We start from the raw sequence: 19,886 nt of genomic DNA on the forward strand, positions 1-19,886 counted from the left end.
TGGATGCAGGGCCTGTCCCTGATGATATTAAGTCTCCTGTCCGGCAGATTCCCACAGGGGCTGCGGAGGGAGCCCGGTCCCAGTGCCTGGATGACCGGTTAGGATCCCACTTCTCCCAGAGCCTCTAAGGGATGGGGAAGGAAAACGGCATGTGGCTCCAGCCTCTGTACCCGCAATGGGTACCTCAACCTTAACAGCACCGCTGACTTAGTGGGGTGAGAAGGGAGCATGCCGGGAGCCCTGGGGCCCTCTTTTCTTCCATCCGATATAATCAGCAGCTGCTGCTAACTAAAATGTGGAGCTTGAGTGAATGTGTGCCTCCTTCAACACAAAGCACAAAACTGAGGAGCCCGTGATGCACGGGAGGGTGTATAGGCAGAGGGGAGGGGTTACACTTTTTAAAGTGTAATACTTTGTGTGGCCTCCGGAGGCAGAAGCTATACACCCAATTGTCTGGGTCTCCCAATGGAGCGACAAAGAAAGACGACTTTCTGTGAAAGACGAAACAAAGAAACCTCCCTAAGAGGCTCAAAGGGGGGTTTCTGTAAGGCCGTGAGGACCAGATTAAGGTCCCAGGGATGCAAAGGCCGCCGGTAAGGCGGAATGATGTGAGATGCGCCCTGCAAAAAGGCCAAGGGGCATGGCCGGAAGAACGACACCAGGACAGGAAAATTCTCCAAGTCCTGTGATAAATTTTGGCCGAGGAAGACTTCCGAGCCCGAGTCATAGTGGAGATGACCTCAGGAGGAATGCCAGAAGTCGTCAAGATCCAGGACTGAAGAGCCACGCCGTCAATCTGAGAGCCGCAGAATTCTGGCGGAAAAACGGACCTTGTGAGAGAAGGTCTGGGCGGTCCGGGAGATGCCACGGCACCTCTACGGACAGATGGAGCAGGTCTGGGTACCAAGCTCGCCTGAGCCAGTCTGGAGCAATGAGGATGACCCGACGGCCCTCCATTCTGACCTTGCGCAGGACTCTGGGCAAGAGAGCTAGAGGGGGAAACACGTAGGCCAGACGGAACTGGGACCAATCCTGAACCAGCGCGTCCGCCGCCAAGGCCTGAGGATCGTGGGAGCGAGCCACGTAAACCGGGACCTTGTTGTTGTGCCGGGATGCCATTAGATCCACTTCCGGAGTGCCCCACTTGCGGCAGAGTGACCGAAACACTGCCGGATGCAGAGCCCACTTGCCGCTGTCCACGGCCTGACGGCTGAGATAATCTGCCTCCCAGTTTTCTACGCCTGGGATGTGGACTGCGGATATGGTGGACTTGGAGTCCTCCGTCCACTGAAGGATGCGTTGAACCTCCAACATTGCCAGGCGGCTGCGAGTCCCGCCCTGGTGATTGATGTAGGCAACCGCTGTCGCGTTGTCTGACTGGACGCGAATGTGCTTGCCCGCCAACAGGTGGTGAAAGGCTACGAGAGCTAGGAGCACAGCTCTGATTTCCAGCACGTTGATCGAGAGGGCTGATTCGGACGGAATCCAAGTGCCCTGTGCTCGGTGGTGGAGGTATACTGCTCCCCAGCCGGATAGACTGGCATCCGTGGTGAGAATCACCCAGGACGGGGCCAGGAAGGAGCGTCCCTGAGACAGAGAGAGGGGCCGAAGCCACCACTGAAGAGAGCCCCTGGTCTGTGGCGACAGAGCCACCAACCTGTGCAAGGAAGAAGTTCGCTTGTCCCAACAGCGGAGAATGTCCAGCTGCAGAGGACGCAGATGGAACTGGGCAAAGGGAACAGCTTCCATTGACGCCACCATCTGACCCAGCAACTGCATTAGGTGCCTGATGGAATGACGGCGGGGCCTCAGCAGAGAGCGCACCGCCAGATGGAGGGACTGCTGTTTGACAAAGGGCAGCCTGACAAGTGCTGGCAGAGTCTCGAACTGCATCCCTAGGTACGTGAGTTTCTGGGTCGGAGTCAGAGTGGACTTGGGCAGATTGACAAGCCACCCGAATTGAACAAGAGTGGCGAGAGTGAGCGAGACACTCCGCTGACAGTCTGCACTGGATGAAGCCTTGACTAGAAGGTCGTCCAGTTAAGGAATCACTGCCAACCCCTGGAGGTGCAGAACCGCAACCACTGCTGCCATGACCTTGGTGAATACTCGAGGGGCCGTGGCTAACCCGAAGGGGAAAACCACGAATTGGTAATGTTCCTCTCCGATTGTAAAACGTAGCCAACGCTGGTGTGAAACTGCAATTGGCACATGCAGATAGGCATCTCTGATGTCGATGGATGCCAGGAAATCTCCTTGGGTCATTGAGGCAATGACTGATCGCAGAGACTCCATGCGAAAATGCCGCACCTGAACATGCTTGTTGAGAAGCTTGAGATCCAGGATGGGCCGGAAGGAACCGTCCTTTTTGGGGACTAGGAAGAGATTTGAGTAGAAACCTCTGAACCGTTCCCGGGCGGGAACCGGTACAATTACTCCGTTGGCCTGCAAGGATGCCACGGCCTGAGAGAAGGCGGCGGCCTTGAAGCAGGGGGGAGTTGACAGAAAAAATCTGTTTGGCGGGCTGGAAGAGAATTCTATCCTGTAGCCGTGGGAGATGATATCCCGCACCCACTGATCGGAGAGGTGTTGAAACCACACGTCGCCAAAGTGGGAGAGCCTGCCACCGACCAAGGACGTTGCTGGCTCGGCCAGATAGTCAAGAGGAGGCTGCCTTGGTGGCAGCAGCTCCTGCGGACTTCTGTGGACGCGGCTTCTGGCGCCAGTTGGGCTTCTGGTCCTTGGCTGAGTTAGTGGACGAGGCCGAGGGCTTAGAGGACGACCAGTTAGAGGAACGAAAGGAACGAAACCTCGACTGGTTCCGTCCCTGGACAGGTTTCCTGGTTTTAGTCTGTGGCAAGGAAGTACTCTTCCCGCCAGTAGCTTCCTTAATAATTTCATCCAGTTGTTCACCGAACAGCCTGGACCCAGCAAATGGGAGCCCAGCAAGGTACTTCTTTGAAGAAGCGTCTGCCTTCCACTCTCGAAGCCACAAGATCCTGCGGATAGCGAGGGAATTAGCTGAAGCCACCGCAGTGCGGTGAGAAGCCTCCAGCATGGCAGACATGGCGTAGGATGAAAAGGCTGAAGCCTGGGAAGTTAAGGCAACCATTTCAGGCATAGAGTCCCTAGTGAGGGAATGCATCTCTTCCAGAGAAGCAGAGATGGCTTTGAGAGCCTACACTGCTGCAAAGGATGGGGAGAACGAGGCCCCTGCCGCCTCATATACAGACTTGGCCAGGAGGTCAACCTGGCGGTCAGTGGGATCCTTAAGTGAGGTGCCATCAGCCACTGATACAACTGTCCGGGCTGAGAGTCTAGACACCGGAGGGTCTACCTTTGGTGAGTGAGCCCACTCCTTGACCACCTCTGGTGGAAAAGGAAAACGGTCATCAGAACCACGCTTTGGGAAGCGTTTGTCAGGACAGGCTCTGGGCTTGGTCACAGTGGCCTGAAAACTGGAGTGGTTAAAGAACACACTCCTTGTTCTCTTAGGCAAGATAAACTGGTGCTTTTCTGCCAGAGAGGGTTGCTCCTCTGATACTGGCGGATTGAGGTCCAGTACAGAATTAATGGACGCAATCAAATCACTAACATCTACGTCACCCTCGGTCAGATCAATAGGGCACATGGAGGTAGCGTCCGAGCCCCCAGTAAAGATATCCTCCTCGTCCTGCGAGTCAGCTCGTGAATCAGAGCCGCGGGACGAGGAAGGAGAGGGGACCCTGCGTCTCCTTTTAGGAGGACGGGGTCTGGGAGCAGATGAAGAATCCTCTGTGAGCTCTGCAGAGCGAGCCGTAGCAGCAGAGGCGCCCTGAGAAGGGGGCTGATGCATGCTCAGCAGAGTCCGGGACAACTCTCCCATGGAGTCGGCAAAGGACTGGGAGATAGACTTAGAGAACAATTCTACCCAAGCCGGGGGTTCAGCCACCAAGGCCGGAGCAGCCGGAGGGGCCACTGGGGAGACTCCAGGCTGAGGCACCACCATGTTAGAGCAGGCATCACAATGTGGATATGTGCTCGGTTCAGGCAGTACGAGCTTACATGCAGTGCATATTGAGTACAGCCTTGCTCCTAGTGTGAGACATGCTGCTGAGGTGGGGGCTCTGAGCCAGAATGACCCCCAGAGAGTATATAAGAAGGTCCACAACCGGAGGTTGTGGCTTACCAGACCATTTGTGTGCCCTCCGGATCCCACTGCTCGGACCCCCAGACAGATTATGCAGAGATGCTGCAGCCAGCGCCGATCGGTGTGAGGATGCTGATAAAATGGCACCGGAGCGAGGAGAGGGGGCGGGGCCTAGTCAAAGAGCAGGATCCGGAGGGCCAAGGAGATATACAGGGGAGGGAAACATCTCCTCAGAGAGGAGTGTCCTCCCCTGTGCCGAACGGCCGGTGGGCGGCGCCGCACTGTCCCTCTGCATGACAGACATGCAGGGGCAGTGAAAACGAAACTAGGCCTCAGGTGAAGCCGGGGCCTAAATTTTACAATGCAGCCGGCGCGCAGGCACCCTCGGCGCGGTTCTCAGGTAAAAACCAGAGAACCGGCTGGAAATGTCACAAAAGTTAAATAACACACTCTCCCCAACAATAAAGTGCAAGGGACCCCTGACAATAACGTCTCAAATACTTAGCTTGTGAGACGCAGGGCCAGGTCCCTGAGGGATGAGTGCTCCGTCCGGCAGGATCCTGAAAGGGCTGCGGATGGAGATTGGTCTCCTGCAAGGCAGTGAGAACCGTGCTGGCTCCCACTTCAAGCCAGAGCCCGAGGGATGGTGAAGGAGCGTGGCATGTAAGGCTCCAGCCCTGAAATCAACCTTAACAACACCGCCGACACAGTGGGGTGAGAAGGGACATGCCGGGGGTCCAGGCTTGGACCCGCTTTTCTTCCAACTCTTTAAAATCAAAAATCAGATGAGAATGCATGTGTGGATGTGTGCCTCCTGAACACAAAGCATTGAATTGGCTATATTTGGTTATCCAGGGGGTGTATATGCTCGGAGGGAGGAGCTACACTTTTTAGTGTAGTCCTTTGTGTGTCCTCCGGAGGCAGAAGCTATAAACCCATCGTCTGGGTCTCCCATAGGAACGATGAAGAAATTGACGAGAGATTTCAACGCAAGATTGTGCGGATGGTGGATAAAGAACCTCGACTAACATCCAAACAAGTTCAAGCTGCCCTGCAGTCCGAGGGTACAACAGTGTCAACCCGTACTATCCGTCGGCGTCTGAATGAAGAGGGACTGTATGGTAGGATACCCAGGAAGACCTTACTTCTTATCCCGAGACATAAAAAAGCCAGGCTGGAGTTTGCCAAAACCTACCTGAGGAAGCCTAAAAAGTTTTGGAAGAATGTTCTCTGGTCAGATGAGACAAAAGTAGAGCTTTTTGGAAAAAGCCATCAACATAGAGTTTACAGGGAAAAAAAAAGAGGCATTCAAAGAAAAGAACAGGGTCCCTACAGTCAAACATGGCGGAGCTTCCCTGATGTTTTGGGGTTGCTTTGCTGCCTCTGGCACTGGACTGCTTGACCATGTGCATGGCATTATGAAGTCTGAAGACTACCAACAAATTTTGCAGCATAATGTAGGGCCCAGTGTGAGAAAGCTGGGTCTCCCTCAGAGGTCATGGGTCTTCCAGCAGGACAATGACCCAAAACACACTTCAAAAAGCACTAGAAAATGGTTTGAGAGAAAGCACTGGAGACTACTAAAGTGGCCAGCAATGAGTCCAGACGTGAATCCCATAGAACACCTGTAGAGAGATCTCAAAATGGCAGTTTGGAGAAGGCAGCCTTCAAATCTCAGGGACCTGGAGCAGTTTGCCAAAGAAGAATAGTCTAAAATTCCTGCAGAGCATTGTAAGAAACTCATTGATGGTTACCGGAAGCGGTTGTTCGCAATTATTTTGGCTAAAGGTTGTGCAACCAAGTATTAGGCTAAAGTGGGCTTTACACGAGACGATAGATTGTGCGATATGTCGTTGGGGTCACGGTTTTCGTGACGCACATCCGGCATACCGCACGACGTGGTTTCGTGTGACACCTCCTAGCGACGCAGTATCACTCACAAATCGTGAGTCGTGTACTCGTCGCTAGGTTTGATATAATTGTTTAATTAAAATGGCGGCGGTTGTTCATCGTTTCCGTGGCATCACACGTTGCTCCGTGTGACACCACGGGAACGATGAACATGAGCTTTACCTGCCTCCCGCGGCACCCGATGGCTTAATGGAAGGAAGGAGGTGGGCGGGATGTTTATATCCCACTCATCTCCGCCCCTCCGCTTCTATTGGCCGCCTGCCGTGTGACGTCGCTGTGACGCCGAACGTACCGCCCACTCCAGGAAGTGGACGTTCCTCGCCCACAGCGAGGTCGTCCTGAAGGTAAGTACGTGTGACGGGGGTTCAACGAGTTTGTGCACCATGGGCAACTAATTGCCCGTGACGCAAAAACGACGGGGGCGGGTACGATCGATTGTGCTATCGCACAATCTATCGTCTCGTGTAAAGCAGGCTTAAGGGTGCCAATACTTTTGTCTGGCCCATTTTTGGAGTTTTGTATGAAATGATCAATGATTTGATTTTTGTTTCATTCTCTTTTGTGTTGTTTCATTGCAAGCAAAATAAATGAAGATAATAATACCAAAGAATTTGTGATTGCAATCATTTTCAAGAAGAAACTGAGTATTATCTGACAGAATTGCAGGGGTGCCAATACTTTTGGCCAGCACTGTATATGCCCTTGACAATAAAAATTGGAAAGAGGAATAGGGATTACAGAAGAAGGTGTAGAATGGCCAATTTAGTGCACAGTCTGTCAAAATCTGTAGATGTATAAATAACACTCCCTAATTCTTAGGACGTCACCATATCCCTATGTGAGCCCATACACTTGTAGATGCATTAAGGTTTTATGATTGAAAGACGTACAAAATCCAATTGTGAAAGGGAATCTGTCACCAGGTTTTTCTCCCCCATCTGAGAGCAGCATAATGTAGAGACAGAGACCCTGATTCCAGTGATGTGTCACTTACTGAGCTGTTTGCTGTCATTTTGATAAAATCAATGTTTTCTCTGCTGCAGATCTAGCAGTTATACAGAGCTCATGAATATGCTGGACTACCTGGCAGCAGGACAAATAGTTCTCTAATGACAATCTACTACTGATTAAGCAGTGATTTTATCAAAATTACACTAAGCAGCCCAGTAAGTGACACATCGCTGGAATCAGGATCTCTGCCCCTACATTATGCTGCTCTCAAATCAGGAGGCAAAACCCTGATGACAGATTCCCTTTAATCTAGATGCTCCACTAGTTGAAAAACTAATTTACAACATGTTTTTAGCTTGAAATCACGTAATTACTGCCACACTTACTTGGAATTCCCGCAGAATTATAGAAATGTTGGTCTCATTAGCCAGATTTGTCAAGACTTCTAGCTGCACAAAATAAATAATAATGGTTAAGGCGTACATCTATTTATATGTGAACTCGAAATGTCTTTTACAATGTGAGCCTATGAAGGGTCAGAACGAGGCGCTATATACTTACATAGTAAAAGTGACATTGTAATGCACTTACACTACACTATACACATATTTATAAAGGTTTGGGCATACATTTTTTGTAGGGGGTGCTGTGTTAAAGATTGCATATTTTACCATAATCGTAAAAGCCTTGACTCCTAAAATGTACTTCGCAGCTCCTTAACAGATTAAAATCCCTTAAGGCCGCTTTACACGCAACGACATTACTAACGAGATATCGTAGGGGTCACGTAATTCGTGACGCACATCCTGCCTCGTTAGCGGCATCGTTGCGTGTGACACCTACGAGCGCCCGCTAATAATCAAAAATACTCACCTAATCGTTGACACGTCGTTCCTTTCCCAAATATTGTTGCTGGTGCTGAATACAGGTTGTTCGTTGTTCCTGAGGCAGCACACATCGCTATGTGTGACACCCTGGGAACGACGAACAACAGCGTTCCTGCGTCCTCCGGCAACGAGGTGGGCGTGTCGTTAATGCGGCTGCTTTCCACCCTTACGCTTCAATTGGCAGGCCGCTGTGTGACGTTGCTGTGACGGCGCACGAACCTCCCCCTTAAAAAAGAGATTGTTCGCCGCCCACAGCTATGTCGCTAGGAAGGTAAGTATGTGTGACGCGTCCTAGCGATATTGTGCGCCACAGGCAGTGATTTGCCCGTGACGCACAAACGACGGGGGCGGGTGCTTTCATGAGCGACACCACTAGCGATGTCGCTGCGTGTAAAGCAGCTTTTAGAAGAGGACGGCAATGCTAGCACCCAGGGGGCATATAATCTACCCTATGTTACTGTAGAGGTTTTAACAATCAAAGTTGGAATTGAAGGCATAATGAGGTCTGACTAAGGGATTCATGAGTAGCAGGTATTTAAAGATTAGAACAAGAAAACATCTGACTGATTGTATTCAAATTTTACAGCAAATATGTCTGTATCAAACATAATTTGAAAACTGATATTACCTTTAAAATCTTAATCTGAGTAGGGTCAGTAGATCGGATGTAGAAACTTTTTAGGTACGGCTCAAACATTCCCTAAGAAAAAAGATTAATAAAAAAACGGCAACAGAGTAACATACACTGAAAATCAAAATTAGAGAACAACACACAATTTCTAAATGTTTCGGTCATTGTGTAATCCTATGTGATTATATTTTCATAGGCGCAATCTAGCAGTATTTTAAGCTTATTTCATAAATTGAATTTTTTTAAAAGCAGATAATAAAAATGTAAATGAGAAATGTAAAAGAACACTGATCCAAATTAGAGAACACTTTCAGATACTTGCAAGTTATTGGTGTTAATCTGGCACCTGGCGCTAATTTCCTTATCTAACAAACTCTAAGGCTATGTGCACATGTTGCGTACAGTTCACTGCAGAAATTTCTGCAGCGATCTGAAGAGCACATGTGCGCTTTAAATCGCTGCAGAAATGTCCGTAGTGAACCCGATTCCATGCGCTCTGCCTGCAGCTCCTCCCATAGACAGAGCAGGAGCTGCCAGCAAAGCGCACGGAAGAAGTGACATGTCACTTCTTTTTACGCAGCGCTTCGGCAGTAGCCGAAGCGCTGCGCTCTAAAGCGCCACGTGCGCACGGCCCCTGCACAATCTCCATAGGCTGTGCAGGGGACGCAGGACGCATGCAGTTACGCTGCGCTACAAAGCGCAGCGTAACTGCATGTATTTGCGCAACGTGCGCACATAGCCTAACTGGCAGCCTAACTTTCCAGTTTGCACTGACTTTGCAAAAATGGTGTGCTGTTCCAATGTGACTGAAACCCTCCGGCAGCAGTTTGTCCAGATGAAAGCTAAAGAGGTGACCCTATCAGCCATAGTAAGAGAAATTGGTCCTTTTAAGTCTGTGATTTCGAGAATATTCCATCTCTACAACATTACAAACTCTTTTAAGTCTCCTAAGAAAGCTGGTTGCCCCCGAAAGACAAATTAAAGAGTGGACAAGATAAATGCAGAGAATCTCCATGGGTAATAGTTTCAACACTACAGATGGAATTGCTCGCCACTTCTGCACTGAATAGTGTAATGATCTGTCTCGTCATACAGTGTCACAATGTATAAGAGTATTTGACCAATGACCAAACCTCTCATTAGCAAAAAGAATCAAAAGGAGCATGTTGTGTGGACAGAGAAGAAGTGTTCCACAGTTCATTTTAGTGATGAAAGCAAGTTTAATTTATTTGGGTTTGATGGGAAACATTATGTTCATCAACAAACTGGGGAAAGACTGAACCCAAAGTGTGTTAAGAAGTCAGTCAAAGGTGGTGGAGGAAGTGTCATGGTTTGGGGAATGTTTTCTGCAGCAGTAGTTGGACCTCTCATACAGCTACATGGCAGAGTGAATACAAGTGTGTATCAGAACCTTCTTCAACAACAGGTTCCTTATTTTCGTTCATCACTCAATCAGCCAGCAATTTTCATGCAGGACAATGATCCCTGTCACAAAGCAAAACAGGTAAAGTAGTTCCTTGAAACAGAAAAAATTGAAACAATGAAATGGCCAGTCCAGAGTCCTGATCTAAACCCAATAGAAAACCTCTGGAAAATTCTTGGTGACAAAGTTATGGCCAAGAAACCCACAACAGTCATAGAACTTTGGAAGAGACTGGAAAAAGAGTGGACCAAAATCACATCAGAGCAGTGTGAGGGACTAGTGATTTCCTGTGGCCGCAGATGTGCTGAAGTCATTCAAAGCAAAGGCCTGTACACTTCCTACTGATTGTTGACTGTTGTTATCTTCAGAAAATTTAGTTATAAACTGTCTTTATGTTACAGTCATTGCTGAGGTCTAATTATCAGCACTTTGTGGGCAAAATAAAGGTTTTATGTTGATAAACTTTGGAAGTTTTGTAAAACACTTTTCTAGAGGCATGGTGTAACCCTTACAAAACAACCTTCAAATTTTGATCAATCTAGATTACATTATTTCTGAAAAAAGCAAGTGATCACACATTGTTCTCTAACTTGATCTCCTCTAATTTTGATCTCTAGTGTATAATAACATAAAATAATACATTACTGTGTTCAAATAAGAATTTACATTTTTTGGCACATCCACATGATGTACTACTTTAACCCCTTAATAATCAAATGTATAGCCTTTTCGCAGTGCCATCTGCTTATAGCAGAGCATCCTTAATTCTGCTGCCCGACTGATCCACCTCTCTCCTCAATACCACCCCACTTCTCCACTCTGCAAATCCCTCCATTGGCTCCCAATTTTCCACCATATCCAATTCAAACTACTAACAATGACCTACAAAGCCATCCATAATCCGTCTCCTCCATATATCTCTGAAATAATCTCCCGCTACACTCCAAAACGTAATCTCCGGTCCTCCAAGATCTCCTTCTCGCCTTCTCTCTCATTCGCTCCTCATGCAACCGCCTCCAAGACTTCTCCCGAGCATCTCCTGTCTTCTGGAATTCGCTGCCTCAACACGTCAGATTATCTGCTACACATGCAAGCTTCAAACGGAACTTGAAAACTCATCTGTTCAGGAATGCCTATAATCTTCAATGACCCCACTGCTTCACCACAACCACAGCTACTGCCTCAGCACCGTGCGGAGCCACCACCTGCTCACCACCGTGCGGAGCCGCCACCGCCTGACCACCGTACAGAGCCGCTGTTACGGTTGCTGCGAGCACTGGAGACTATGTCCAGATTTCTTGCTACTGCACATGTGCGAGCGCTGGAGACTAAGTCCAGATTTCTTGCTACTGCACATGTGCGAGCGCTGGAGACTAAGTCCAGATTTCTTGCTACTGCACATGTGCGAGCGCCGGAGACTAAGTCCAATCTTGGAGCCATTGCACATGTGCGGGTGACATCATCGCTGACACGAGGTCACATGTCTCTGACACCTTCTATGCCGATTGGTCGCTGGTCATGTGCTTGTAACGTCTTGCTCGGTGATAGGCCAGCATGACGTCACTCCTGTCGTTCTGGCAGCGGATTGGCTCTGGTGTCCTCCATCTTGGATGAGGCACAGAGTCTATATAAGACCCTGACACACGCCGCATGGTGCTCAGTCCTCTTGGTTCATGCATATGAGTAGACGCTCTGTGCGCGTTCCTCTAGGCATTCCTCTGTCTATGCTAGGTGAGCGCTACCGGCAGGGTAGCGTTCTTATACCTTACAGCTTCGGCTGCTGTCCGTATCCTTACCTCTTAGGGGAGCGGACATAGGCAGGTGCCTGAGGCACATGGTCTGGCTGGGCCTTGTGATTCTACTCGTAGGTGGACGTTGCCGCTAGGGTAACGTTCCTTATACTGCGTCTGGCAGTTGTTCGTATCCTCGCACACTAGGGGAGCGAACAGAGGTAGGAGCTTTGTGCGGCTTATGCTGCTGTCCGTCTCTTTTGCACCACTAGAAGAGCGGACCTAGGCAGGTGCCATATCTAGTGGTTCGTGTCCTCGCACACTAGTGGAGCGAACGCAGGTAGGAGCTTTGTGCGGCTTACGCTGCTGTTCGTCTCTTTTGCACCACTAGAAGAGCGGACCTAGGTAGGTGCCATTTCGCACACATTGCCTTTGTCTCTGTGATTATTAACAGAGATCATTCCACACACCCTCCAAGTAAGGGAGGAATTGCTTTACTTACTTATTATATCCTTCTGTGAGTTAACAGAGGTATTGCACTCTGCCATAGTCTGCAGCAAAGTCTTTGCACGGTGGACCCTGACTGTCTGATACTCCTTTCGGTTATTATCAGACAGCCCCCCGTAACATTAGGACTGAGCCAAGGGTCTGGCAGTTATGGCAGAATATCAGCAGTTACACCGTTACATACAAGTACTTGAGTCACGGCTCAAGAGTATAGAGGATAAACCTCAGACCATGGTGACATCTGCACATGATCCTCGACTTGCTCTGCCAAACAGATATTCTGGCGATGCCAGATCATGTCGTGGTTTCATTAGTCAGTGTCAGATACACCTAGAGGTCAACTCTTCTCGCTTCTCTACGGAGAGGTCCAGAGTAGGCTTTATCATCTCCTTACTTCAGGACAAAGCCTTAGAATGGGCGACTCCCCTATGGGAGCGCTCTGATGTGGTTACTCTGAGACATCAAGACTTTCTTGATGCTCTTAAGGCGGTATTCATGGGTCCGCAGGTTACCCATGATGCGGCTCTGAGACTGTTAGATCTATCTCAGGGTTCGTTATCCACTAGTTCTTATGCCATTGCTTTTAGAACTCTGGTGGCAGAACTAGATTGGCCAGAGAAGGTGTTGATTCCTATCTTCTGGAGAGGGTTGGCAGTCTATGTCAAGGATGCCCTTGCTACTCGTGAGGTCCCTGCTTCTCTGGAGGACTTGATCACAGTAGCAACGAGGATCGATGTACGCCATAAGGAACGTAGACTCGAGGTCTCTTCCTCACGCCCTAAGCATCGGGCTATTCCAGTTGTTGAGGGTCCACTACCATCTTCCTCAGCATCTGAAACATCTCCCACTCCTATGGAGTTAGGTCATACGTTCTCCAGACTACGCAAGTCCGGTCCTCCTATATGTTACGTATGTCGTCAGGCTGGGCACTATTCCAACAAGTGTCCTAGTCGTCAGGGAAACTCCCTGGCCTAGTAACCATTAGAGGGGGGTTACTAGAGACGTCTTCTGCACCCTCTAAGTGTTGTATCCCAGGTCAGCTCTCGTTATCTGAGAATACATGGCCTATTATGGCTTTTGTGGATTCCGGAGCTGACGGGATTTTTGTGTCCTCAGGATTTGTAAAGGGACACAATATTCCCTCTATCATGTTAGAGGCGCCTATTCCTGTCCGTGTTGTTAATGGAACTATGTTGTCTGACTCCATTACATTGAGGACAGTTCCCTTGCGCCTTTCCCTGTCTCAGGGTCACATAGAGGAGATTTCTTTTCTTGTTTTGCCTGAGGGTATAGACGACGTCCTTCTGGGTCTTCCATGGCTTCGGACTCATGCTCCTCACATTGACTGGGAGTCTGACAGCATTATTAGTTGGGGTTCGAAATGTCAGTCCCGATGTCTTCCCTTACCACCTAAGGTCGTTGCGGTTGCATCAACTGATCTCTCTCCCATACCTACACCCTATTTGGATTTCGCTGACGTGTTCTCCAAACAGGGTGCTGAGGTTCTTCCACCCCATAGGCCGTATGACTGTGCCATAGACCTTATCCCAGGTTCGGTTCCACCTAAAGGCAGGGTTTACCCCCTGTCGATACCTGAGTCGGAGGCCATGTCGACCTATATAAGAGAGAGTTTAGAGAAGGGGTTCATTCGTAAGTCTGTCTCTCCCGCGGGAGCTGGGTTTTTCTTTGTTCGGAAGAAAGAGGGTGATTTGCGTCCCTGCATAGATTACAGGGGTCTCAACGCAATCACAATAAAGAACAAATACCCATTACCTTTAATTTCGGAGCTCTTTGACAGACTGAGCGGAGCTCAAGTTTTTACGAAGTTGGATCTGCGGGGTGCGTATAACTTGGTACGAATTCGAAAGGGTGACGAATGGAAGACCGCTTTTAACACCCGAGACGGTCACTATGAATACCTCGTCATGCCTTTTGGGTTATGTAATGCACCCGCAGTATTTCAGGACTTCGTAAACGATGTGTTCAGGGATTTACTGTTATCCTCAGTAGTGGTGTATCTGGACGACATCCTGATTTTTTCTCCTGATCTGGAGACTCATCGTCAGGATGTCGTTCGTGTCCTTTCCCGTTTAAGGGAGCACTCATTGTTTGCTAAACTCGAGAAATGTGTATTCGAGCAGTCCTCATTGCCTTTTTTGGGTTACATTATCTCACAAGAGGGTCTGGCTATGGATCCTGCGAAGCTCTCTGCTGTCCTGCAATGGTCCGAACCTCATTCCTTGAAGGCGGTGCAACGCTTCTTAGGATTCATAAATTATTACAGGCAGTTCATACCCCATTTTTCTACTTTGGTGGCCCCTTTGGTGGCCTTGACTAAGAAAGGTGCTAATCCCAAAGCCTGGTCTACTGAGACATCTCAGGCTTTTGAGGCAGTAAAAAGACACTTTTCAACTGCTCCCGTTCTTCAAAGACCCGATGAGAATAAGCCCTTCCTCTTAGAGGTTGATGCCTCTTCAGTGGGTGCTGGTGCGGTCTTGTATCAAAAGAACGGTGCAGGTAGAAAAAGGCCGTGTTTCTTCTTTGCTAAAACCTTTTCACCGGCAGAGAGAAACTATACCATTGGGGATAGGGAACTGCTCGCCTTGAGATTAGCCTTGGAGGAGTGGCGTCACTTGCTGGAAGGAGCGAAACATCCTTTCCAGGTCTATACAGACCATAAGAATCTGACGTACTTACAAACCGCTCAGCGTCTGAATCCTCGCCAAGCCCGCTGGTCCTTGTTTTTCTCCCGCTTTCACTTCTCCATCAACTATCTGTCTGGGAGTAAGAATAACAAGGCAGACGCCCTGTCTCGCTCTATGCTTTCTACCCAGGAAGAGATTGACGAACCTCGTCTTATCCTTCCCTCCAGGGTTTTTCATACGCTCTCCCCTGTGACGTTAGACCAAATCCCACCGGGCAAGACCTTTGTTCCACCTGATCGACAGAATGATATACTGTCATGGGCCCACACCCCAAAGGTGGGTGGGCATTTTGGTATTAGGCGGACACGAGAGTTACTGGAGAGGTGGTATTGGTGGCCACACTTAGCCAGCCACGTCAAGAGATATGTCGGTTCCTGCTACTCGTGTGCTCGCAACCGTCCATTACGGCAGAGACCGGCTGGGCTCTTGCATCCTTTACCAGTGCCAGATAGACCATGGGAGGTGGTAGGCATGGACTTTGTGGGTGATCTTCCATGTTCACAGGGACATAGATTTGTGTGGGTCATTACGGACCATTTCTCCCGGATGGTTCATCTCGTACCGTTATCGAGAATCCCATCTTCCAGGGTACTAGCCAAACTATTCCTCAAGCATGTCTTTAGGCTTCACGGGATGCCAGATCGTATCATTTGTGATAGAGGCCCGCAATTTACTTCCCGTTTCTGGTGTGATCTTTGTAGCCTTCTGCAAATTGAGTTGAATCTCTCTTCGGCATACCATCCGGAGACTAATGGTTTGGTTGAACGTACCAATCAATCTATGATTATATACCTTCGACACTTTGTTGCTGAGAACCACGATAACTGGTCCTCCCTCCTACCCTGGGCAGAATTTGCCCTTAACAATTCGCTGGCTGAGGCCACTGGGCAGACACCGTTCGTACTCAATAATGGGCAACACCCTAGGTTACCGGTACCGTTTCCCGCTGCTGCACCTCCTCCTCTTGTGGCCGACTGGGCAACTAATGCCAGAGAGGTTTGGGATCGGACTCAAGAGTCGATCCAAGCAGCTAAGGACCATATGAAGACGGTGTCCGATCGGTTTCGTCGCCCGGCTCCTGTCTTTTCTCCAGGGGACTTTGTGTGGCTCTCTGCAAAACACGTGAGACTTAGAGTGAGCTCTGTCAAATTTGCTCCTCGCTTCCTGGGTCCTTATGAGGTTCTTCGACAGGTAAATCCTGTAGTCTATCAATTGAAGTTACCTGTCCATCTTAGGATTCATGACAAATTCCATGTCTCACTGCTAAAGCCAGCTATTTTACCTCACGCTCGTGAAGTGCACTCTCCTGCCTCTGATTCCTCTCGCTCTAGCTATGAGGTACGAGCCATAGTTGGTTCTAAGATGGTTAGAGGGCGCAGGTTCTTCTTGATAGATTGGGAGGGCTATGGCCCGGAACATCGCTCTTGGGAGCCTGAGGAGGCTGTCCATGCTCCCGACTTAGTTGCCGATTACCTGCGCCGCCGGGAGGGGGGCCCTTGAGGGGGAGGTACTGTTACGGTTGCTGCGAGCACTGGAGACTATGTCCAGATTTCTTGCTACTGCACATGTGCGAGCGCTGGAGACTAAGTCCAGATTTCTTGCTACTGCACATGTGCGAGCGCTGGAGACTAAGTCCAGATTTCTTGCTACTGCACATGTGCGAGCGCCGGAGACTAAGTCCAATCTTGGAGCCATTGCACATGTGCGGGTGACATCATCGCTGACACGAGGTCACATGTCTCTGACACCTTCTATGCCGATTGGTCGCTGGTCATGTGCTTGTGACGTCTTGCTCGGTGATAGGCCAGCATGACGTCACTCCTGTCGTTCTGGCAGCGGATTGGCTCTGGTGTCCTCCATCTTGGATGAGGCACAGAGTCTATATAAGACCCTGACACACGCCGCATGGTGCTCAGTCCTCTTGGTTCATGCATATGAGTAGACGCTCTGTGCGCGTTCCTCTAGGCATTCCTCTGTCTATGCTGGGTGAGCGCTACCGGCAGGGTAGCGTTCTTATACCTTACAGCTTCGGCTGCTGTCCGTATCCTTACCTCTTAGGGGAGCGGACATAGGCAGGTGCCTGAGGCACATGGTCTGGCTGGGCCTTGTGATTCTACTCGTAGGTGGACGTTGCCGCTAGGGTAACGTTCCTTATACTGCGTCTGGCAGTTGTTCGTATCCTCGCACACTAGGGGAGCGAACAGAGGTAGGAGCTTTGTGCGGCTTATGCTGCTGTCCGTCTCTTTTGCACCACTAGAAGAGCGGACCTAGGCAGGTGCCATATCTAGTGGTTCATGTCCTCGCACACTAGTGGAGCGAACGCAGGTAGGAGCTTTGTGCGGCTTACGCTGCTGTTCGTCTCTTTTGCACCACTAGAAGAGCGGACCTAGGTAGGTGCCATTTCGCACACATTGCCTTTGTCTCTGTGATTATTAACAGAGATCATTCCACACACCCTCCAAGTAAGGGAGGAATTGCTTTACTTACTTATTATATCCTTCTGTGAGTTAACAGAGGTATTGCACTCTGCCATAGTCTGCAGCAAAGTCTTTGCACGGTGGACCCTGACTGTCTGATACTCCTTTCGGTTATTATCAGACAGCCCCCCGTAACAGCCGCCGCCTCACCACCTGTCAGAGCTGCCGCCGCCTCACCGCCATACGGAGCTGCCGCTGCCTCCAGGGGACTCTCTGCTCTCTGTCTCTATGATGCGTTCCACTGCTGAGTCCTCCATGGCGCTCCACTCTATTTGCAAGTCTGCTGCCCAGAAACAGTCGATATCGCTGGATGTGGTGAGTGTGTGTGTGCAATCTGATGTGAGTGTGTGTGCACTTTCATATATGTGTGTGTATGTGATCTGATGTGTGTTGGTGTGCGTTCCGCTGCAGGTCCTTGAAGCGTTGCACTGCACCCGGGCGGTGTCTGGTGAGTATGATCTCTGGGTCTTCTATCTTCTCTCTTTTGGGGGGTGTCTGCTTTCTATAATGAAGTGTCTCAAGTATTCTTTAAGTTTTTTAGCTGCATTTACACTTCATTATTGAACCGAGCCTAGGTCTTATTTTTGGGGTAGGTCTTATATTTAAGCCTTGATGAACACTCCTGCTAGGTCTTATTTTTGGGGAAACACGGTAGATCAAACTGATGGGTCTCCAATATTTGAATCCCTTGGAAGCCAATTTACGTATGGGTTTTACTCTAGATTTCTCATAGTGGTGCACATCATATCACTAAAAAAAAAAAGAGAATTTTGTTTACTTACCGTAAATTCTTTTTCTTATAGTTCCGACATGGGAGACCCAGACCATGGGTGTATAGCTACTGCCTCCGGAGGACACACAAAGTACTACACTTAAAACGTGTAGCTCCTCCCTCCGGGCTATATACACCCCCTGGATGACAATCTAACCAGTTTAGTGCAAAAGCTGAAGGAGGACATCCACCCATAAGTAGAGATAGAGTAAAACTCGGAAAAACCGGAACTCTGTCTAGAACAACAGCCCGTGAAAACACACGGAACAAAAACTGCCAACAGGCATCAGGGAGGGTGCTGGGTCTCCCATGTCGGAACTATAAGAAAAAGAATTTACGGTAAGTAAACAAAATTCTCTTTTTCTTCATCGTTCCTTCCATGGGAGACCCAGACCATGGGACGTTCCAAAGCAGTCCATGGGTGGGAAATAAACCAAACTGAGAAGTAGGCAAAACCTAACTTCACAAATGGGCGACAGCCGCCTGAAGGATGCGTCTGCCCAAGCTCGCATCTGCCGAAGCATGAGCATGCACTTGGTAGTGCTTCGAAAAAGTGTGCAGACTGGACCAAGTGGCAGCCTGACAAACCTGCTGAGCCGTAGCCTGGTGCCTGAAAGCCCAGGAGGCACCGACAGCTCTGGTCGAGTGCGCCTTAATCCCCGGCGGGGGAGGCACCTGAGAACACTGGTAGGCATCGGCGATAGCCAACCTAATCCAACGAGCTAGGGTCGGTTTAGAAGCAGAGAGACCCTTGCGCTGACCCGTGGTTAGCACAAAAAGTGAGGTGCACCGCCTAAAAACGACGGTGCGTGACACATAGATTCGGAGCGCTCGCACCAAATCCAAGGTGTGCAACGCCTTCTCAAAGCGATGCACAGGGGCCGGACAAAGAGAGGGCAAAGAAATGTCCTGGTTAAGGTGGAAGGAAGACACCACCTTAGGGAGAAAATCCGGAGTCGGACGAAGAACCACCTTGTCTTGGTGAAACACCAAAAAGGGGGATTCCGAAGAGAGCGCAGCCAAATCAGAAACTCTCCTGAGAGAAGTTATGGCTACTAGAAAAACAACTTTCTGTGAAAGTCTAAACAAGGGAACCTCCCTAAGAGGCTCAAAGGGGGGGTTTCTGTAAGGCCGTGAGGACCAGATTAAGGTCCCAGGGATCCAAAGGCCGCCGGTAAGGAGGAATGATGTGAGCTGCGCCCTGCATGAAGGTGCACACCTGAGCCAGTCGGGCGATACGCCGCTGGAATAATACCGACAGAGCCGACACCTGTCCTTTGAGGGAATTGAGGGACAGTCCTAGCTGTAGACCAGACTGTAGAAAAGACAGGATGGTCGGCAAGGAGAACGGCCAAGGAGCATGGTCGGAAGAGCGACACCAGGACAGGAAGATCCTCCAAGTCCTGTGATAAATCTTGGCCGAAGAAGACTTCCGAGCCTGAGTCATAGTGGAGAGGACCTCAGAGGGAATACCTGAAGCCGTCAGGATCCAGGACTCAAGAGCCACGCCGTCAATCTGAGAGCCGCAGAATTCTGGCGGAAAAACGGACCTTGAGAGAGAAGGTCTGGGCGGTCTGGGAGATGCCACGGCACCTCTACAGACAGGCGGAGCAGGTCAGGGTACCAAGCTCGCCTGGGCCAGTCCGGGGCAATTAGTATGACCCGACGGCCCCCCATTCTGATCTTGCGCAGAACCCTGGGCAAGAGAGCTAGCGGGGGAAACACGTACGCCAGACGGAACTGTGACCAATCCTGAACCAGCG

General features: G+C 49.7%; 1 protein-coding gene across 2 annotated transcripts in view; it reads right to left on the reverse strand.

The window, feature by feature from the left end:
• Window positions 1–19,886, reverse strand: part of AP3B2 (adaptor related protein complex 3 subunit beta 2) — a 142,677-nt gene that overhangs the window by 92,829 nt on the left and 29,962 nt on the right. For both annotated transcript variants that reach the window (XM_075345651.1, XM_075345650.1), the window contains exons 6-7: window positions 8,507–8,578; window positions 7,378–7,440 (exon numbers count right to left, since the gene is read on the reverse strand). In XM_075345651.1, coding sequence (XP_075201766.1) covers window positions 7,378–7,440; window positions 8,507–8,578 — 135 coding nt within the window. The remainder of the gene's footprint in view (window positions 1–7,377; window positions 7,441–8,506; window positions 8,579–19,886) is intronic.

The sequence above is a fragment of the Anomaloglossus baeobatrachus genome, chromosome 4 (assembly GCF_048569485.1).
Source record: "Anomaloglossus baeobatrachus isolate aAnoBae1 chromosome 4, aAnoBae1.hap1, whole genome shotgun sequence".
Lineage (NCBI taxonomy): Eukaryota > Metazoa > Chordata > Amphibia > Anura > Aromobatidae > Anomaloglossus > Anomaloglossus baeobatrachus.